At 41.3% G+C, this 23,048-nt stretch overlaps 4 protein-coding genes, 1 long non-coding RNA gene and 1 pseudogene across 7 annotated transcripts in view; 2 read left to right on the top strand and 4 right to left on the bottom strand.

The window, feature by feature from the left end:
* Window positions 1-16,415, bottom strand: part of LOC306937543 (histone H1-like) — a gene marked incomplete at both ends in the record, with an annotated part of 76,332 nt that extends 59,917 nt beyond the window's left edge. For both annotated transcript variants that reach the window (XM_079521380.1, XM_079521381.1), the window contains one exon: window positions 15,858-16,415. In XM_079521380.1, the coding sequence (XP_079377506.1) occupies window positions 15,858-16,415 (558 nt within the window). The remainder of the gene's footprint in view (window positions 1-15,857) is intronic.
* The window catches only part of LOC306937247, a 174,808-nt pseudogene that overhangs the window by 78,659 nt on the left and 73,101 nt on the right, over window positions 1-23,048 (top strand). The gene's annotated exons all lie outside the window — the stretch shown is intronic.
* LOC306937553 (histone H3.2-like) lies at window positions 6,242-6,652 on the bottom strand (the record flags this gene model as incomplete). Its single annotated transcript, XM_079521390.1, has 1 exon — window positions 6,242-6,652. The coding sequence occupies one exon, from the start codon at window positions 6,650-6,652 to the stop codon at window positions 6,242-6,244; it is 411 nt and encodes a 136-aa protein (XP_079377516.1).
* LOC306937560 (histone H2A-like) lies at window positions 7,732-8,198 on the top strand (the record flags this gene model as incomplete). Its single annotated transcript, XM_079521397.1, has 1 exon — window positions 7,732-8,198. One exon carries the CDS (start codon window positions 7,732-7,734, stop codon window positions 8,113-8,115), a length of 384 nt encoding a protein of 127 aa, XP_079377523.1. The 3' UTR covers window positions 8,116-8,198.
* LOC306937585 lies at window positions 10,248-11,363 on the bottom strand. Its single transcript, XR_013791620.1, has 3 exons — window positions 11,303-11,363; window positions 11,137-11,204; window positions 10,248-10,601 (listed from the first exon to the last, which is right to left on the bottom strand). It is a non-coding gene; the product is annotated as an uncharacterized lncRNA (long non-coding RNA).
* Window positions 17,723-18,034, bottom strand: LOC306936244 (histone H4; the record flags this gene model as incomplete). Its single annotated transcript, XM_079519735.1, has 1 exon — window positions 17,723-18,034. One exon carries the CDS (start codon window positions 18,032-18,034, stop codon window positions 17,723-17,725), a length of 312 nt encoding a protein of 103 aa, XP_079375861.1.

The raw sequence follows: 23,048 nt of genomic DNA, 5'->3' as shown, positions 1-23,048 counted from the left end.
CTCCTACTTGATCTAGCCCCCCGAACCCACCTCACCCCTGCCCACTTCGACAGGCTGGAATGGCTTAGGGTCGACGACAGAGTACAGCATCTTGCAATGGGTCTGGTCCACAAGATTCGATACACCACCAAGATACCCATGTACCTGTCTAGATACTTCCTTAATGTTAACGAAGTCCACACCCACAACACCAGAGGGAGTGCAACGAACCATGTACAACCCAGATTCGGCACAAACAAGGGACTAAATTCTTTTCGCTCCTATGCCACCAAAATGTGGAACGCCCTACCAACTGTCATTAAGACATGCGAATCCCTTGACTCCTTCAAAACCGCTCTCAAAGGGCACCTACGGATGGCTGCAATTCGAAACTGGCCCCCGTAAAATCTGAATCCCCCCCCCCCCCGCCCCCCCCTTTTTTTTCCCTCACTGTATATATCTCTTTTCCCTTTTTACCTCCTTTATGATGAATTCCTGTTCTGTCTATAGAAGTGTCTATTTGTACGTCTCTAAATGTTTTGATGATTTGAACATGGTGGACCCTATTGGAAACAAGTGTAATGCTTAATTGGGTCGTCCACTCACAGTTAACAGCCTTTGTATTGAGTTTGTGCTTGAAATGTACTGTAATTCTGCAAACTGTTAATAAATTCTTCAATCAATCAATCAATCAATGGCTGCTCTCTGATATAACCGTATCTTTTTAGGTACAGCTCCACGTCATGGTCTGAGACCCTAGCCTGGTTAATAAACCAGACCGAATCAGCCGTTGGCAAAAAAAAGTTGCCTACCATGTGATATTAGTCTGGCTTATTAGCCAGGCTACTGAGACCCGGCCCGTCCAGAATTTCACCACGACATTGACATTCACTGTTCCTATATTGACCGAGGATTCAATAGACCAGTCCATCCATTTATCCTGCAGTTTGTCAAAGTCATATTGCTCCAGGAAGCGACGGAGTGTCGACTCCTGATAGAAACATAGTTCGAACTCACGTCGGTTTGGCAAGGCAATAAATTAATAAATGTCCTTTGCACAGACTAGGTTCGACTTAAACAAAAGCTCTTTGCCGACATAGTCCCTTGTCGGGAGCTCGGCCTCACCCGCGTACTTTAGCCTTGCCCAGTTATTGGAGAACTGGGAGGCAAAAGAAGGTGCCATACTAGGGCATGTTTCCTCCCTTGCATTTTAAAGTATTTTATTGAATTTCCACAAGTTACACGTTATCACAGTACATAAAGACTTGGAATTACATATAAAAAAGCAGGCTGCTTGTCATCATATAAATACATATCAAAATTACATACATGTCATCAAAACAAACATTTCGTATACACATAATGTAGCAAGTACTACATTACAAAGGGTGCATTACCTGGACTGTTTTAAAGTGACTACAGTGCTAAAGTGGGCCAGTTTAAGTGCGTGTGCAGTCTCTTCAAGTCCATGTTTTTTCTCCTTTTAAGCTCAGTTCTAATTTGCTTAAAAACAGTGTTTGCATCAATTATGATATTGTCCGTTGACATTTTACACCGAGTCTTCCAAATCTTAAACACAGTTACACAAATGCAAACCCAAAATAAATCATAATTCTCTTTTCCGCAGTTAAAAATGCCGTATAGAATGTTTCTGTGACATGGCACCCTCACGCCTATATCGTGCATCTTGCTCCAGACTGCCTTCGACCTATTGCAGTCTATGAGCAAGTGCCAAATGGTCTCTAATTCGTCACAATCTGGCATGGGGCATTCTGTCGTTTTCACAAAGCAACTCCATTTAACTACTGCTCTAGCTGGGAGTCTACCATGGGCAGTTAGCCACATAACGTCCTGCATGTTCCCAGTGACGAGGCCGCTGTTAAGATTATTTACCAGGTTTTTACTTTCTTCAAAAGAGCAGTGTTTAAAATGTACCATACCTCCATATATCTTATTACTTATTAAATTATATATTATTTTATTTGATTGGGTTCCCCAGTTAATATTTAAATTGCTATATTTCGTGGTGAAGTCCCCATATGCCAATTTATAATATGGCAGTGACAATCTGCCCCTGCCCCTCTGTTTTCTCCATGTTTGGGGGTCTCCTACCCAGGCTGCTCCACACAGAATGCCCCTAGCCACATTTTTACAGAATGCAATCATTATTTTGCTGCCGACGTCCATTGCGCCTAGTCCTCCCTCTTTGACACTCTTAAACATGAGGACTCTTTTGGTAACCTCCCGGTTGTTACCCCAAATTAGACGTACACACATCCTATTTATTCGTGTTATGCACTTCTCAGGTGGCGGAAAAATGGTGGCCAGGAACAATAACTTTGATAAAATAAATGTTTTTACAATCCCTATTCTTGACTTATAAGTTGTGTCCCTAACTTTCCATTTTTCTACTTCGGCCTGTGTTTCTTTTCTGTCCCAATTATTTTTAGCACAGTCCCTATTACCAAAGAAAATGCCAAGTATTTTCATTTCATCTTTCACCTCCATGAGCAGGGCCGGCCTTTGATCCTCCTCTCCTATCCAAATACATTCTGTTTTGGTCTCATTTAGTTTGGCCCCCGCAGCCTGCTCATAGAGGTGAAAGTGTTCTCTAACAAAGTCAAGTTCTCTCTGGGATTTTATAAAGGCAGTTACATCGTCCGCGTAGGCGGACACCTTGGCTGCCGTTCTATTAAGCCGAACACCTTGGATTCGGTTATCATTTTTTATTTTATTTAATAATGGGCTGATGGCAAGAACGTAGAGCGCTGCGCTCAGTGGACAGCCCTGTTTCACCCCTTTCTGTATGTCAATATAATTAGACGTCCTTCCATTTACTTTAACCGCCACCTGAGATTTTGCATACAACATTTTAATCATTTTTATAAATACCTGTGGAAACCCATATTTATCCAAAACACTCCATAAATATTCTCTATTTACAAAATCAAAAGCTCTCTTTTGGTCAAAACCAACAATAAAAAAGCCAGGCTTATGACGTGCGTGTATCATCTCTCTGATCTTATTGAGGTTATCCCACATCACTCGTCCTTTAATGGCGCATGTTTGTTCTTTTTCAATTATTTCGTTTAATACTGTATTTAGTCTCATCATTATGATTTTGGCGAGGATCTTATATTCTATATTAGTTAGTGTGATCTGTCTCCAATTATTTAATTCTTTTTCATCACCTTTTTTAAAGATCAGAGAGATGGTACCCTGATAAAACCCGTCATGCATGGATCTTTTTGAACACCCGTCATTAAAAGCAGAGGCCAAAATATCGGCAAGTTCATTAGCAAAACATTGATATAATTCGGAGGGTAGGCCATCCGGGCCGGGAGACTTCCCTCGGTTTAACAAAGAAATTGCTTTTTTAACTTCCTCGCTGGTGAAGTCACCCAGGAGTGTGTCAAAGTGCACTCCATCTATTTTTTTCACCTCTGATAAAAAGGCCTCTGCATCCAATGAAGTACCATCCCCCCTCCCTTGCCTCTTCCTGACATTTTGAGTTCAGCTGTAGTTAGAGATAGAAAACTGAGTAACGGTTATAGAGCGGTAATTTTTGCAGATGCAGTGTCCGGCTGTCCGCACTCAGCGACAATATCCCAACGCCCCTAAATAGACGACTGAATTCTTCGCAAATTAATAGTCAGACCAGTGTCCATTAATAATGGCTCATCGTACACAGACTTTATAAAGTGCACATGACTTGTTTGTCTAAACAAGACCTGGCTGTGTTATACCCTTAGGTTATACCCCTGAAACACAGGGGAGAATAGTATGACATCATTATATTACAGCTGCACTTACATTTCTATAATGGAATCAACTCTGTAAAGAAATTGTGGGTGGCTCTTAAAAGAGCCTTTGGGTTGTTGGTAGTTCAAGTCAGCGTTATTAACCTCCGAATCCGTACAGAGTGCGTCCCTGTCTCTTCAGAGCATAGACAACATCCATGGCGGTCACGGTCTTTCTCTTGGCGTGCTCGGTGTAGGTGACGGCGTCACGGATCACGTTCTCCAGGAACACCTTGAGGACACCGCGGGTCTCATCGGAGATACGCTTCACTCCGCCACGGAGAGCCAGACGGCGGATAGCGGGCTTGGTGATTCCCTGGAGGTTATCACGAAGGACCTTGCGGTGGCGCTTGGCGCCTCCTTTTCCAAGACCTTTGCCTCCTTTCCCTCGGCCTGATATTTTCGCAGTAGTTGAAGATAGAGATGGCGCTTGGGGCCTCCTTTCCCTCGGCCTGACATTTTCGCAGTAGTTGAAGATATAGATACAAGAAGAGAAGTGGTTTTTGAATGATTGAAAAGCTCGCAGCCATGTCCTTTTATGTGTGCTCTGAGGACGTAAGGGAGGACAGGCAGAGTTGTGTGGGTGTGGCCAACACTCTCCACCCCCCCCCCCCACCCCCACACACACACTCCTCCCTTGTTCGTTTTGGTTACATTAGCAATGAGTTGCTCAAGGGCACTTAACCACTCTGCAATCCGTTCGGCCACCGCTGCCACAGTAGTCACTAGTGTGACATTTCCCATTTACTGCACACAATTAAGTGTAGACGATGTAGAAGTGGTTAATATTTATTACAAAAATGTTTTGAACTATATTATGTCCACTATTATATTGATTGATTCAAGGCTTAAATGACCACACTTTGTCTCATAGGAGCAGGGGGGAAAAGGCGGGGCTCAGACCAGTCAAAATGCATGTTTCAACTTAATACATGATGATATTTTAGCAAGCGCCCCACTTGTGTGTGATGTCTTTACTACACTTTGTTACAGACATTTATTTGTGTGGTAATTTATCAAGGAACAGAGGCATAAGCTGGTTATTATCCCAGTGTAGAATAGTGATAGTGTGAAGAGGATACTCTCATAAAATAATGTGGTTGGCTCTTAAAAGAGCCTTTTTGTGGGTATAAAGTTGGTACAGATAGTTTACTTCTTTTTGGGAGCTGCCTTCTTTGCTGCCTTGGGTTTGGCAACCTTCTTGGCTGGAGTTTTTTTGGGGGTGCAAATGAGCTCAGAAAACAAAAACACCACATTTTGTGTGCAGTGGGTGAATAGCCTGTCTTCCCTTGAGTGGGGTCTGTCTGTACAATAGTTCGGCCTTTCTCTATGAAATTAAATTAAATCTATATTTACCCAGGGTATCTGGGCTAAGCTCAAGAACTTGTTTCCAGCCAGGCCCTGCTCATAGAACACATTTCATCGTAGTGGTTCAATGCCTTGTTCAAGGGCACTTCAGCGGTGGTAATTTTAACGTGTCGGACGGCTGATTCGAACTAGGAACCTTCCGGTATCAAGACCGCGCCGCTATCCGTTCGGCCACCGCTGCCACCTATTGCAAGGCTGTGTTCACTGACAGGTGCTTCCTAAGTTTTGGGTCATTTACCGTGCTCAGGTATTCAGCCATGTAGGCCTATATTATCTTTTTAGTGATAGCCGGTAGCATTCCATTTAGCTATGTTTTTTGGTAGTCTCTTTCCAGTCGTCAGGTATAGCTTTATTTTTGTTTTCTTATAATCTGGTTAAATCCAATGGGTTTTCCGCCTGGCATATAGTCCCTGGACCAGCTGACATAGGGGGCATCCCTGTAGGTTTTCTCTATGATTGACCACCTTTCTTTTAGGCGGTCCTGAAATGTAATTGCTCTCTTCATTATTTTGATAATTAGTGGGTATCGCCCTAATTCTGCTGTGCAAGCATTGCTTGTTGATTTTAATTCTGTGTGCAGCGTCCACACACACAGAGGTTAGCCCTTGAGATGCAGCTTCTCATTTTAGGGGGGGTCCTTTACACACATAGGCCTACATCAATGCATACATTACAAATACACAATATGTACGCAGGCACACACACACGCGCGCCCGCGCACAGACACACACACACACACACGTTCCAACAAATGGTACATGCCCCAAGGTGGAGCTGAATGTCTGAGTGATTGAAATAATTTGCATGTTCATCACATTTAATCCTCGTTTATTTCAGTTAGATGTATTATATTTATATTTCTGATTCAAGACCTAAATATACTAATGCAACCGATCATTTAAAAGTCTGCTAAACGATAAGACCCTAGACAGCTGACCGTTATTTTCGCAAATATATTTATTTCAGTAGTTTTGGCTTATCGTGATGTTGCGAATGGATCCAGTGCAAATATCAAAGGAATAATTGCTCTTCAAATAACACATTAGGTGGCTCTTAAAAGAACCGTTTTGGGGTTGTGGCAGTGACAGATTAGTTTAAGCACGTTCTCCGCGGATACGACGGGCCAGCTGGATGTCTTTGGGCATGATGGTCACCCTCTTGGCGTGGATGGCGCACAGGTTGGTGTCCTCAAACAGACCGACCAGATAAGCCTCTGCCGACTCCTGGAGAGCCATTACGGCGGAGCTCTGGAAGCGCAGGTCGGTCTTAAAGTCCTGGGCGATCTCCCTCACGAGGCGCTGGAAGGGCAGCTTGCGGATCAGCAGCTCGGTAGATTTCTGGTAACGACGGATCTCCCTCAGAGCCACTGTACCGGGACGGTAACGGTGAGGTTTCTTCACTCCACCGGTTGCCGGTGCGCTCTTACGAGCTGCCTTGGTGGCGAGTTGTTTCCTGGGCGCTTTGCCGCCGGTGGACTTACGAGCGGTCTGCTTAGTTCTTGCCATTGTAGCTAGTCTTGTTCTCTTCTGAAAAAGTTGAGAATAGAATGCCTGTTGCAGCCGCAAACTTCTGCTTTTATTTGCGCTTCTGAGACGCCGTTGTTCTCTGATTGGTCAGTGGTGAGGGACCTCCTTGTTTGGGGAGGTACCATGCATCACTGGCACCGATTGGAGGGGGGAACTCTTCTAGTATTGATATGTACTGTGATACTCAAAGGACCCCAAATCTGGGGTCATCTGTACCAAAGGGCTATAATTCTCAAAGTGATTTTTGGGAAGGTATACATCCCTAGTGCTAGGAAAAATGTGATAGCATTGCATCTGTGGTAGCTTTCTGTGTTATCACTCCATTTATAACCACATGCCAAAACACAATTTTCCAAATCCGAATGGAGCATTCTACTTCAAACTGATGGTTCTCTCCTATTATTGATCATATATCTTTGAAGAATGGTTGCGGGTTCCAGCTCAGACTATATATTTATCTGAAAAGTTGTTAAAATTAGCATATCTAGAAATGTTATCTATTACAAGAGAGTGACTACATGAGACATACTTCTGTTTTCATGAAAGATGTAACACAAAGGTTCCCTCTGTAAATATTTAAAACCATCTTAGAACATAAATTCTAAGGAAATGTTTTATGAAATTCAATTAACTAAATATAGTGTAAGTGTACAGTGTAAGTAATGCATAAGATAACTTTCCGTTCACCACATACTATGGTGTATATAACTAAACGAGTGGTCTGGACTGGAACTGTTCTTGCCATTTTCTCTCTCTGCAAAGTTAAGATAGGAGTTGTAGCAAAAAAGGCGCAAACTGCTGCTTTTTATCTCATTGGCTCTGAGGTCGGGAACCTCCTTCTTTGGGAGGCACACTTCATGCCACTACTACTGATTGGTTGGAAGCTCATACACAATCTGCCCGCGCTCTCGTCCGTTTCTATGATTGGTGGGGCGCACACCCGCACATACAGAAAGTAGTATTCTCTGTGTTGTTGAAGGTATAAAACGCCTCGCGCGCCTCTCCACTAGCACATTTCTTCGAGATTCAACTTTAAAAATATAACTACATCATCAAAAATGAGTGGCCGAGGAAAGACCGGAGGAAAGGCCAGGGCGAAGGCTAAGACCCGCTCATCCCGTGCCGGACTTCAGTTCCCCGTGGGTCGTGTCCACAGGCTGCTGCGTAAAGGCAACTATGCCCAGAGAGTGGGCGCCGGTGCTCCAGTGTACCTCGCTGCGGTGCTCGAGTATCTGACCGCTGAGATCCTGGAGTTGGCTGGAAACGCTGCCCGTGACAACAAGAAGAGTCGTATCATCCCCCGTCACCTCCAGCTGGCCGTTCGCAACGACGAGGAGCTCAACAAACTTCTGGGTGGAGTGACCATCGCTCAGGGCGGTGTGCTGCCCAACATCCAGGCTGTTCTTCTGCCCAAGAAGACCGAGAAGGCTGCCAAGAAATAAATCTACTTAATTCGGTTAACGAACCCCACAAAGGCTCTTTTAAGAGCCACCCACTATTTCCATATAAAGAGCCTTCCATTTCACCCGAAAATAAGCCGTTATTTTAATTATGATACTTTGGTTATAAAATAAATTCACAGTAATTTTCTGAAATCGCACACTAAGCCCTGGGATACAGTTTTAGGTAACACTTGCAGATACGGTTCATGAACTAATGATTAACTAATCATTAACTAATGCATTATTTAAGCATTAGTTAATCATTAGTTCATCACAATTCATCATGAATCATGATGAATTCATCATGATTCATGATGATGATGATTCTGATGATTCATCATGAATCGTCATTAGTTAACCACGATTTGTAGATGATTTATAGATCTAATTTTTCCGCCCAAATCTATGCCCAGGATGAGTGCTCATAGGCGGGTAGGTCTCTCAGTCTCTCTGGAGGTCATTCCTGGTTGTACCCATGGGTCATTTTACTCAATTCTTTGCCCACGATGGGTGCTCAAAGGTTGGTAGGGGTCTGTCCGGAGCTCTCCCTGGTGCTTTATGGATCATTTTTGGACCCCCCCATTTTGCCCAAATCTATACCCAGGATGAGTGCTCATAGACGGGTAGGGTTAGTGAGCAGACTCGGTCTCTCTGGAGGTAATTTTTCTAAATTCTATGCCCACGATGAGTGCTCAAAGGTGGGTAGGGGTCCCTGGTGTTTTATGGATAATTTTTGGACTCACCCATTTTGCCCAAATCTATACCCAGGATGAGTGCTCATAGACGGGTAGGGTTAGTGAGCAGACTCGGTCTCTCTGGAGGTAATTTTTCTCAATTCTATGCCCACGATGAGTGCTCAAAGGTGGGTAGGGGTCTCTCCGGAGCTCTCCCTGGTGCTTTATGGATAATTTTTGGACTCACCCATTTTGCCCAAATCTATACCCAGGATGAGTGCTCATAGACGGGTAGGGTTAGTGAGCAGACTCGGTCTCTCTGGAGGTAATTTTTCTCAATTCTATGCCCACGATGAGTGCTCAAAGGTGGGTAGGGGTCCCTGGTGTTTCATGGATCATTTTTGGACTCACCCATTTTGCCCAAATCTATACCCAGGATGAGTGCTCATAGACGGGTAGGGTTAGTGAGCAGACGCGGTCTCTCTGGAGGTAGTTTTTCTCAATTCTATGCCCACGATGAGTGCTCAAAGGTGGGTAGGTCTCCCTTGTAGAGGTCTCCCTTGTAGTTTATGCGTAACTTCTGGACATTATCATCATGAACTACCATTACATTGTACTTACTTACTAGAGAGTTGGACTCTATTAATGATTAACTATCATTAGTTAATAGTTAGTTAATTGATATTTGCACCCCAAAGTAAAGTGGCAACATTTTCATCATGAACTACCATTACATTGTACTTACTAGAGAGTTGGACTCTATTAATGATTAACTATCATTAGTTAATAGTTAGTTAATTGATATTTGCACCCCAAAGTAAAGTGGCAACATTTTCATCATGAACTACCATTACATTGTACTTACTTACTAGAGAGTTGGACTCTATTAATGATTAACTATCATTAGTTAATAGTTAGTTAATTGATATTTGCACCCCAAAGTAAAGTGGCAACATTTTCATCATGAACTAGCTGTAGTTAACAGTTAGTTAATGGTTATTTGCACCCCAAAGTAAAGTGACAACATTTTCATCATGAACTAATCATGAACTCATGATTAACTAATCATGAATTCATCATGAACTGGATATATGGACACAAAGTCACATCAATATAAATAATAGTGAATGCAAAACAATACAATACTAACAATACATTACAATCTGAATCCAAATGTACAATTACAAGCCACCTTCAATATTGCCATTTTTTTTATTTACAGCAACCCCCCCCCACACACACACACACACACACACACACACACACACACACACACACACTCTCTCTCCCCCCACACAGAAACTACAAAATAAAATAAAAACACTTAACACAAACAAAAATATACCACAAAATAAATAAAGTATTATACAAAATACAAATGTAAACTATGAAACAAAATTACCTGGCTCTTATAAATATAACACAGTCAACAATGAATAGTAATTGTTACATGGCCACTTATTATTACCAAATAGACATAGAAAAATGACTACAACAGTAATATGAAAAATAACAAACAAAAAGAAAAGCCGGAAAAAATATGAAAACCCTTAGTTCCCAAAGTTTGTTTTTGTTCTCGTTGGGGCTCTTTTATCTGAACTGTGACAGTGTTCGATTGGTCTTTGTCCTACCACACAAACCATGGATCTCGCCACCCAGTATGCACTGGGAATCTATCTGGGGAAACGTTGGGTATGGAGACAGTGGAGCCTCACATGCACCTTGGCTCCTCGATGGATGGGAAGGGAACCGCTGTCCTCTTCTCCACGTGAGATGCTCCAAGGGATGAGGATGGGATCTAAAAAACCTGACCTATGATAGATCAGACAAGATCCAAAACCCCATGAATTAGCATAAATTAACACCTTTTTAACTTGCATTAATTAGCTTAATCATGTTCTTTTTATAGTAATCATGTATTTAAAATACATTGAAAACCATTCAAAATAATTCAAAACACTTATTTTCTTTTACAATGTTTAATATTCAATGAACTGTTCCTTTTCCACAAAAATAAAAATAGTATGAAATGCTCCTTTAAGTATCACAATGTAATGAGTTAAATTGCATAAAGTGCACATTCAAAAGGTTTACAGGGTGTTTTGTGCAGTAACTAGGAGGTATTTATGACGCAAATGTGCTTAGTATGTACCCTTAAAATGTACCTTCAGTCACTATAACCCACAATTCTCATGTACATGCATATTGTATTCCTTCAGTAACAAACTGTCTTTCAAAATGTAACATGAACTTAAATACTTAAATGTAACAATAAATCATTGGCAGGATGTATTGTGGCTAAACACCATTTAAGATAACCATCTTTGTTCTACATTGTCTCACTCACCACTTCATGAATGCTGAGACTGCAATGTCACCTGGCTGCTCAGTGATTTGCAACACTCTCACACTGCTCTGCAAAGTTCAAAATGACACAATACACAAATCAGGAGTTGCCTAACAACATTAAGAATGTGAATGATTTGAATTGGAAGATTATGTTTTAGTCTTACCAGGCAGATTGCAAAAGATTGTCTCTCTGTGTTTGTTTACAACAGCACATGAAGAACCAGCCATGTGTTCAATTGAACAGGAAAAGGACGTTGTCCTGCTTAAATACTAACAGGAAGTAGAATCACTGGTAGGCTGGACACAAATGCTTACAGGCTCACTGATTGGCCACTGGCAATCACAGAGCCAGGTAATTTTAATCCTTTAAAACCTGTTAGACACCCTGTTTGTTTTGCATTTTTTCTCTTTCATGTAAATAGCTTGTTTTGTATTTTAAACAGACTTGTGGAGCAACATTTTAGAACTTAAATGTGTGTTATTTCAAAAGCATTTTAGATCGTTTTTAACACTTGTAAATTGGCTGCCTGCTTTCAAGCCTGGGTAGGCTGAATTAAAAAATAGTTAATAGGATACATACGTTCATTTCAGTGATTTTTTTTACAGTGAATGAATGCATTTAAGTTATATACAATATATCTAAAATGTTGCTCTACAAGTCTGATTAAAATGCCAAGAAGCTATATACATGAAAGGGAAAACAAACAAACAAACAAACAGGATGTCTAACACGTTTTTGCAAAGGGTTAAAATTACCTGGCTCTGTGATTGCTAACCTAAGTGGCCAATCAGTGAGCCTGTAAGCGTTTATGTCCAGCCTACAAGTGATTCCACTTCCTGTCAGTATTTAAGCAGGAAAACTCCCCTTTCCTGTTCAATTGAACACATGGCTGGTTCTTCATGTGTTGTTGTAAACACACACAGAGGAACAATCTTTGCAATCCACTTGGTAAGACTAAAAAATAATCTTCCAATTCAAATCATCCACATTCTTAATGTTGTTAGACAACTCCTGATTTGTATATTGTGTCATTTTGAACTTTGCAGAGCAGTGTGAGAGCGAGTATTGCAAATCACTGAGCAGCCAGTAGTACAGGTGACATTGCAGTCTGAGCCCATTCATTCATTGATCAGTGGTGAGTGAGACAATGTAGAACAAAGATGGTTATCTTAAATGGTGTTTTACATTTTGAAACACTTATTCCTGTACATGAGTATTTTGGGTTATGGTGATTGAATGTACATTTTTAGTGCATCTCTCACCTGATGCTAGCCAGGGAGAGATATACTAAGCACATTTGAGTCATGAATACCTCAGTTACTGCACAAAACACCCTGTAAAGCGATTGAATGTGCACTTTATGCAATTTAACTCATTGCATTGTGATACGTAAAGGAGCATTTCATAGTATTTTTGTGGAAAAGGAACAGTTCATTGAATATAGTGAATATTTTAAACATTGTAAAAGAAAATAAGTACTTTGAATTATTTTGAATGGTTTTCAATGTATTTGAAATGATTACTATAAAAAGAAAATGATTAAGCTAATTAATGCAAGTTAAAAAGGTGTTAATTGTTACTAATTCATGGGGATTTAAAAACATTTTACACAGAGTGTGTGAATAACATGCTATTGGATCTTGTCCGATCTACCATAGGTCAGTTTTTTTTTAGATTGGGTGATCCCCATCTTCATCCCCTGGAGCACATGGAGAAGAGGACAGCGCTTCCCTTCCCATCCACTGAGGAGCCCAGGTCCATGTGAGGCTCCACATTCTCCATACCCAACAATTCCCCAGATAAATTCCCAGTGCATATTGGATGGCAAGCTAACGGATCCAAGTCTGGACACTGATGGTGCAACATTGATTCCCCTCCCTCACGGTTTGTGTGGTAGGAAAAAGACCAATCGAACAATGTCACAATTCAGATGAAAGAGCCCCAATGACAACGGAACTAAGGGTTTTCATATTTTTGCTGGCTTTTCTTTTTGTTTGTTATTTTTCACATTACTGCTGTCTATTTGGTAATAAGTGGCCATTTAACACTTTGTTATTGATATACATCACATTTTGTTTTTAGTTTTCTGTGTGGGGGGAGGGTGTGGCTGTAAATAAAAAATGGCAATATTGAAGGTGGCTTGTAATTGTAATTTTGGATTCAGATTGTATTGTATTGTTAGTATTGCATTTCACTATTATTTATATTGATGTGACTTTGTGTCCAAATTTCCAGTTCATGATTACTTCATGATTAGTTAATCAAGAGTTCATGATTAGTTCATGATGAAAATGTTGTCACTTTACTTTGGGGTACAAATATCCATTAACTAACTATTAACTACAGCTAGTTCATGATGAAAATGTTGTCACTTTACTTTGGGGTACAAATATCCATTAACTAACTATTAACTACAGCTAGTTCATGATGAAAATGTTGTCACTTTACTTTGGGGTACAAATATCCATTAACTAACTATTAACTACGCTAGTTCATGATGAAAATGTTGTCACTTTACTTTGGGGTGCAAATATCCATTAACTACAGCTAGTTCATGATTAGTTCATGATGAAAATGTTGTCACTTTACTTTGGGGTACAAATAACCTTAACTACAGCTAGTTCATGATTAGTTAATGATGAAAATGTTGTCACTTTACTTTGGGGTACAAATATCCATTAACTAACTATTAACTACAGCTAGTTCATGATGAAAATGTTGTCACTTTACTTTGGGGTACAAATATCCATTAACTAACTATTAACTACAGCTAGTTCATGATGAAAATGTTGTCACTTTACTTTGGGGTGCAAATATCCATTAACTAACTATTAACTACAGCTAGTTCATGATGAAAATGTTGTCACTTTACTTTGGGGTACAAATATCCATTAACTACAGCTAGTTCATGATTAGTTCATGATGAAAATTTTGTCACTTTACTTTGGGGTACAAATAACCTTAACTACAGCTAGTTCATGATTAGTTAATGATGAAAATGTTGTCACTTTACTTTGGGGTACAAATATCCATTAACTAACTATTAACTACAGCTAGTTCATGATGAAAATGTTGTCACTTTACTTTGGGGTGCAAATATCCATTAACTACAGCTAGTTCATGATTAGTTCATGATGAAAATGTTGTCACTTTACTTTGGGGTACAAATAACCATTAACTAACTATTAACTACAGCTAGTTCATGATGATGATAATGTCCAGAAATGACCCATAAACTACCAGGGAGACCTCTGAAGAGGGGAGTCCAAAATTATCCATAAAGCACCAGGGAGAGCTCCGGAGAGACCCCTACCCACATTTGAGCACTCATCGTGGGCATAGACTTGAGAAAAAATACCTCCAGAGAGACAGAGTCTGCTCACTAACCGCTACCCACCTATGAGCACTCATCCTGGGTATAGATTTGGGCAAAATGGGGGAGTCCAAAAATTATCCATAAAGCACCAGGGAGAGCTCCGGACAGACCCCTACCCACCTTTGAGCACTCATCGTGGGCATAGAATTGAGAATAATTACCTCCAGAGAGACCGAGTCTGCTCACTAACCCTACCCGTCTATGAGCACTCATCCTGGGTATAGATTTGGGCAAAATGGGGGAGTCCAAAAATGATCCATAAAACACCAGGTGGTTTAGGTGGGTAGGGGTACCCACCTTTGAGCACTCATCCTGGGTGTAGATTAGGGCAAAATGGGGGAGTCCAAAAATGATCCATAAAGCACCATGCAGGGAGAGCTTCGGACAGACCCCTACCCACTTTTGAGCACTCATCGTGGGCATAGAATTGAGAAAAATCACCTCCAGAGAGGCCGAGTCTGCTCACTAACCCTACCCGTCTATGAGCACTCATCCTGGGTATAGATTTGGGCAAAATGGGTGAGTCAAAAAATGATCCATAAAACACCAGGGACCCCTACCCACCTTTGAGCACTCATCGTGGGCATAGAATTGAGAAAAAATACCCTTGGGGACAACCAGGAAGGACCTCCAGAGAGACCGTCTGCTGACTAAACCTACCCGCCTTTGAGCACTCATCGTGGGCATAGATTTGGGCGAAAAAATCTGATCTATAAATGAAATCATGAATGCCATGAATCATGATTAACTAACTACAGTTAATTCATGATGAAGTCATCATTAATTCATGATGAAATAATGATTAACTAATGCTTAACTAATGTATTAGTTAATCATGAGTTAATCATTATTTCATGACCCTTATCTGCAAGTGTTACCCAGTTTGGTAATATCTATTAACGGTATAATCGCGTAATACCATATTTCTGCATGTTAGTGTGTAGACTAGCTATTTTCATTGTGGGAGCTTTTAGCTGCAATTTGTGGATACTGGCAATGCAAATATTGAATTCAAATGCATTTTGAACCGTGCCTCCTGTTATACGTTGTAATTTGAATGTGATTTAGAATTTAAGAACTATTAAACTCAATGTGAAGGGAACTCAATTTGTGCAGTGATAACAAGCATGAACAATGATTTCCATATTGCCAATAAAGTAACCTAATAATTGATTGTAGTATCATGATGTCATTACAGTACACTATATTGAGGAATGCTCTTTAAATTAAGTTGTGGGTGGCTCTTAAAAGAGCCTTTGTGGGTTAACACATGCTGTTGTGTAGATGTTTACTTCTTCTTGGCGGCTGCCTTCTTGGGTTTCACCGCCTTGGGCTTTGCTACCTTCTTTGCTGGTGCTTTCTTAGCGGCAGCGGGCTTCTTCACCTTCTTGGGGCTCTTGGCTACGGCTTTCTTTGCAGCGGCAGGCTTCTTTGCCTTCTTGGGGGATTTCTTAGCGGCTGCGGGCTTCTTGGCTGCAACCTTCTTGGGGGATTTCTTTGCCACGGGGGATTTCTTTGCCACGACGGGTTTCTTGGCTGCCGGCTTCTTGGGTTTGGCTGCCTTCGTAGCGGGTTTCTTTGCTTTCACTTCGGTCTTCTTGTTGAGCTTGAAGGATCCAGCAGCACCAGTACCCTTGGTCTGGAGCAGTGTGCCCTTTGCTACCAGGCTCTTCACAGCAGCCTTGACGCGGCTGTTCTTCTTCTCCACGTCGTAGCCACCGGCGGCCAGAGCCTTCTTGAGTGCGGCCAGAGACACACCGCTCCTCTCCTTGGAAGCGGTCACAGCCTTGACGATGAGGTCCTGGGCGTTGGGACCGGCCTTCTTGGGTTTGGCGGCGGCCTTCTTCTTGGATGCTTTAGCCGGGGAGGCGGCAGCTGGAGCTGGGGCGACTTCTGCCATTCTCTTGTAGTTGGTATTTCAGATTTTCAGTTGCACTGAACTAAAACTCTGAGTAGAGTGATGATGAAGCAGAGGATAAGGGGGTGGAACTTAAAGGATGTGTGAGAACCATGTAGATTCAACCCACTAGGTCAGTGCTCTGTGTGCTGCAGAATTGTGGAACACAACTAAAAACCAAATAAAACACAGACAAATTGAAGTATTAAAGTAAAACAACAAATGGAGCCGATAGCAGACTAGTTTCACATCATAATTAAATCATGTGGAGCCCTGAGGCATCCTGCGTTTTGTTTTGAAACGTTTAAAACCTCACATATACACAGCTACATGGAGAGTTGTTCATCAACTTTCCTCTGACATTTGTCTTTTAAAATAGTTTCACATACAATACCCTGAACAATATTCACTGCACAGCAAGGTGAGATGTCTGGTAATGTTATAAAAGTAAAATAAGTCATCTGTGTCAATGTGTTTGTGTAAAAAATCAAAACTTTTCAGTGTCTGCAAACACAACTGTGGACCTGTGACATGGTGACTTATGAGAGGACACTTGTGGCCATTTATTTTGCTGTTAAAATGTTGTTTTGTTATTAATTGTAAGAAATCTGACATGTTTCAGTTCATTTCACACCTAAATCCACAGTTGAGAGCATCTTTAAAAAAAAACATGGGCCTGCATATGTCAAATACACAAGACAGCATTTACAAAAACACATTTGTGGCACATACTATACTATACTGATTGCCTGATATATTTTTGTATTGGTCAAAGGGAATACAGTAGTTTGTGGTTGAGGATTACTAGTTTTACTAGTAAACCAAATTGTCAGTATTAAGCAGCCTTCAAATGCATTGTATGACACTTGAGTGACTAAGGCCTTGTATGCTGTGTTAGGGGGCTGAGTTTATCCACACAGCATTAACGAGTGGTTATCAAAGTGCCAACTGGGGTCTCCCCAGCAAAATAGTGTCAGTAACGGCTATAGAGCGGTTATTTGCAGATGCGGTGTCCGGTTGTCCGCACTCAGCGACAATATCCCAACGCCCCTAAATAGACGACTGAATTCTTCACAAATAGTCAGACCAGTGTCCATTAATAACGGCTCATCGTACACAGACTTTATACAGTGCACATGACTTGTTGTCTAAACAAGACCTGGCTGTGTTATACCCCTGAAACAGGGGAGAAAAGTATGAAATCATATTACAGCTGCACCTACATTTCTATAATGGAATAAACTCTGTAAAGAAATTGTGGGTGGCTCTTAAAAGAGCCTTTGGGTTGTTGGTAGTTTAAGTCAGCGTTATTAACCTCCGAATCCGTACAGAGTGCGCCCCTGTCTCTTCAGAGCATAGACAACATCCATGGCGGTCACAGTCTTTCTCTTGGCGTGCTCGGTGTAAGTGACGGCGTCACGGATCACGTTCTCCAGGAAAACCTTGAGGACACCGCGGGTCTCCTCGTAGATCAGACCGGAGATACGCTTCACACCGCCACGGCGAGCCAGACGGCGGATAGCGGGCTTGGTGATTCCCTGGATGTTATCACGAAGGACCTTGCGGTGGCGCTTGGCGCCTCCTTTTCCAAGACCTTTTCCTCCTTTCCCTCGGCCTGACATTTTCGCAGTAGTTGAAGTCAAAGATAAAAGAAGAGAAGTAGATTTTTGAATGAGTGAAGAGCTCGCAGCCTTGTCGTTTTATCTGTGTTCTGAGGACGTAGAAGAGGAAAGGCAGCCTTGTCTGCACTAGGCGGTGCCAAAGCTGACACCCCGCCCCCATACCAGTGTACTCATTCACAAAGGCACTGGAATGTCTCAGACTCACAGTGTGAGTGACCCAGTTTACTGTTTAGCTACATATGAAGTTATGAATACACATTTTCTAATCACACCCTTTCATCTAATACAACAGGGAGAGCATATATGTACACAATAGTTATTCATGTATTTAATATAATATAGTATTTACTTTATATTTTTGGTGTAGCTTATGCAATTGCAAAGCCTCTCAAGTCAGCCCTCACAGAGGACTTTTGTATTTTAAAGACAGGACATAGTGTATAACCTGTGTTTGTTTGTGTGTGGCACAAAAGTTCCACTTTTGATTGATTGATTGATTTTTGGGTATAATATGTGGGGCGACTGTGGCTCAAGAGGTAGAGCAGGTCGTCCAATGATCCATGGGTCGGCGGTTCGAATCCCGGCTCCTCCTGTCTACATGTCGAAGTGTCCTTGGGCAAGACACTGAACCCCAAATTGCTCCCGATGTGCTGGTTGGTACCTTGCATGGCTTCCGCCGCAATCGGTGTATGAATGTGTGTGTGAATGGGTGAATGTAATGCACAATCTATGTAAAACGCCTTGGATAAAGGCGCTATATAAATGCACCATTTACCATTTGCTACTTTGAGGTCCACACCGAAATGCACTAGACTTGTTTACATCAGGGTCCTCCATTTTCAATTCATCAGAACATTTAAAGACATACAGATATACACTTCTATGAAAAACAGGAACTCATCATATATATAAGAAAGTAAAAAAGGGGAAAATATGTACATTATGGGGTTAAAGAGGACTCTGACTTTTATTTGTACAGGGGTGGTTTTGAGTCAAGGGATTCACATTTCTAGTTTAGTGGCATATAGGAGCTTAAATAATGTAATCCCTTGTTTGAACCGAGGTTGGACGTGGTATGTTGAACTCCCTCTGGTGTTGTGAGAGTGGATTTAGATCTTGGTGTGGTGGTGTACTGTAGTGAATCTTGTTGTAGACCAGGCCCATTGCAAGATGCTGTAGCCTACTCTGTCATCAACCCTAAGCCTAGGAATCAAACGTGGGTGACACATCTTTGGTATGCCGGCAGCCGGCTACAATGTCAACAATTCTGTAATTCTTACAATTCTTACAATTCTGTAGTTTCAGTTAATTTCACACCTAAATCCACAGTTGAGAGCATCTTTAAAAAAAAACATGGGCCTGCATATGTCAAATACACAAGACAGGATTTACAAAAACACATTTGTGGCACATACTATACTATGTATATGTATTGTATGACACTTGAGTGACAAAGGCCTTGTATGCTGTGTTAGGGGGCTGAGTTTATCCACACAGCATAAACGAGTGGTTATCAAAGTGCCAACTGGGGTCTTTCTTAATCAACTATAAAAAAGAAATAAAAACCCCATGCATTGAATCTTCAACATCTGCAATGCCATGATATCCATGCACTCTGAGTACCACAGACGAATAACAGTCTAAGTCCACACTATTGATCCATAATATATAAATGATAGATAAGGGTTCAGGACAACAAGGCCTTTTCGTGGAGGGGTCAGTCTGAAATTTGGACTTAGACTGTTTTTCGTCTGTGGTACTCGTCTATGCATATTCCTGGCAAACAGCATTAGTTATCTTAGCAAGTATCAAGGGAGATGATGCAACATGTTGGCAGTTTACTTTGTACATCACAGTACCAACTAGTTATTGCAGTAGTCTTTGGCATAAATAGATCTGCTTCATTCGTGTAACAAACCCGTTTCCCAAAACCCACTGTTTCAATAAGGTTTTTTTTAATATAATTGTATTGAAATTGTAAATGTAAATGTGAACCACAGGCCTTGTATTATAGTAGTTCCTAGTCTCAACTAGAAAGCAGACTATATTTCCTGTGTGTCTGTATCAAAATATCAGCCTACATTGCCTTTTAATGGTGCCCATATCAATCTTACAATTACATAAGCCATTTTATATAACACTTCCTGATGAATGACTGGGTTAACTGGACACTCACGGGACAAACCGGTAGCTGGGAGGTTCTGCTGGCTGTAAAGGTATAGGCATATACACAAATTAACCATGAACTTACTTGTCCATAATTTGTCCTTCCCAGCCTGAGATACAACACGCGCCGACGAGGGCGGTGTTGCATCTCCAACTCTTCTAACAGCATATAAAGAATAAAATATAATAAAACAATTTCTAAATCCATATTCAGCAAATGAGCAAAACAAAGTAAAACCCTTGTTTTACTTTGGACAAATGGACAAATAGAATTCAGCGAGAATTCAGCGAGGTCTATAGGTGACGTCAGACACGGGTATATAGAAGCGGGAATATATGCCAGTATATATAATATACAGAAGAAGAATCAAGAAGATCTACAAGCTTGAACACGGCGGCACTGATGAACAGTGCTGCCGCGCTATGAGCTTGTAGATCAGTGACTGATCGGTGCATGCTAATACAAATCAAACAGCAGATGCAACGATAGTCTCTATTCTGTCCAAATGTAAAAACATTTATCATTATTAAGTGAATAGGCTATATGCATGGTTACAGGTATCCTTCCTTTCAGCAACTCTTTGCAAGGAGTCAGGACTCAGGTTAAATCAGATTTGACGTAGTAATAATAATAACAATAATATAATAGCTTTTATTTATAATGCACTTGACATTTGGGCAAATAAAACAATTAGAAACGAATTGCCTGTAGGCTGTAAATATCCACAACAAATCATATCATACAGCGGTGAGCTCCGCAGGCATCATTTCGTTCCACAACAACGTAGGAGAAACAGGGGTAATTGCTTCAGGCTATGCCGACAACGGGTAGCCACACACGGGTACATGAGTGTTGCTGGCCCCAACCCCAGAACGTGTGCCCGCCCCTACCCCCCTCCGCAGGGTAGTGCCCTCACCCATCCTACCTAGTACCGCACCTTGCAGGGTGAACCCCCTGAATTAAGACACAGTAGGCCTAATTGCACCCTGCCTCCAGTGGTTGCCACCATTGGGGTGTGGATGTGAGGACGGCGTCGACTGTTCGCCGCTTCACCTCCCAATGAATGGACTAAGCACTTTGAGTAATAGGAAATAGAAAAGCGCTCTAAAAATGCAATCCATTATTATTTGTGAGGTCTGACTTCACAGACCTAAAGCTGTGTGTAATTATGTGACATTCATTGGGTCATTTCATATAATGCTACATGGTATATCCCAAACTGAATCAGGGAGCATGAATCGATAATGGTGCTGACAAGGTGTGTGTGTGTGTGTGTGTGTGTGTGTGTGTGTGTGTGTGTGTGTGTGTGTGTGTGTGTGTGTGTGTGTGTGTGTGTGTGTGTGTGTGTGTGTGTGTGTGTGTGTGTGTGTGTGTGTGTGTGTGTGTGTGTGTGTGTCCTACAACAAGTATGTTTCCCTTGTTTGGTGTTCTGTGTAAAGCACATTTAGTGGCCTTGTTGAAATAATATGTCATATCAGGCAAATATCCTTATCTGCCTGATGAAGATAGCCTGACACTCAGTCTGAATCTAATTTTGTTACTTTCACTTCTGAATCGAACATATCTTTCTACCCTAATAGAAAGGGGGCACACAAGCACATGACCGTTTATCCGTTCTCCTTCTCCTATACCAAACCACTCCGTTAGCACACATCTCTCCATGCACAACAAATCCTGCACGCCATCCGAATCCATATGCACTACATCGCTTCCCCACAACTGCCATATTTACTTTACAAATAAAGTCGCTGTGATGCAAATTACATCACAACTTCCTCATTCCCCGGCACCTCCCCTTTTCACTGCACACACACACATACACACACGCACGTGCGCACACACATACACTGTTTGTGGCTCTGAGCCCAGCTACATCTCAGACATGCTGAAGCCATATGAACCATCTCGAACACTTAGGTCATCTGGGGCTGGCCTACTAATTGTTCATCCCATAGTTGGAACAAAACATGGGAAAGCAGCATTTCACTATTATTACTATGCACCACAAATTATATTATAATATTATTATGCACCACAAACCTGGAATAATATTCCAGGTTACATTAGGAAACCCCCAACAATCAAATCTAATTTAAAAACATACTTATTTAACATTGCCTATCCTAATGAACAGCTAGGTCTTGCCTCGGCTTTTAATCAAAGGTGGGAGTATTTGTTCTAATTTATATGCCAATTATGTTATCTTACAGTATTTAATTGTCTATTGTAATCTTTGTTTATTTTTTAAGTGGACTGTTGCACTCTGTTTGTGTTTTTATTTCTGTAAAGCACTTTGAATTTCCTTGTGTATGAAAGGTGCTATATAAATAAAATTGCCTTGCCTTGCCTTGCCTTATTATTGTCTAATAAAATGATCAATCAATCAATCAATCAATCAATCAATCAATCAATCAATCAATCAATCAAAAACAAACAATAGGGCCACTCAGCCAGGTTGCCAAATTTGCACTTTCCAAGCAACTGGATATATGAAAACATCATGGGTTGCCATGTTTGCTTTTCCAAGTAAAAAAACCAAACAAAAAAAACAGTATTGAATATTGCCCTCCCGCTATTGCCTTCTTCCCATTTGCGACGCGTGGCGCTAGGATGAGCGGGCTAAAGGCCCGCAAAATTCTAGTTTTCTTAATGGGCGTGGCTAGTGATTCAGGGCTGGAGCCAGGCTATGATGAAGACCTAGTCGGTCGATACGTTGCATTTAATTGTTGCCTTAAAATAAAGTAAGTCTCGGAGCTCTACAAACTGGTGTGCGGATGTTCTTCCTCTTCCTTGTTGTTTGCCTTGATGCCTGACATCCAGCACCTGGCCAGAATATAGGCATTGGGA

This window comes from Electrona antarctica, assembly GCF_951216825.1.
Source record: "Electrona antarctica genome assembly, chromosome: 14".
NCBI classification, from domain to species: Eukaryota; Metazoa; Chordata; class Actinopteri; order Myctophiformes; family Myctophidae; genus Electrona; species Electrona antarctica.
The sequence above is the reverse complement of the archived record's forward strand: the minus strand, read 5'-3'. Positions and strand labels throughout refer to the sequence as shown.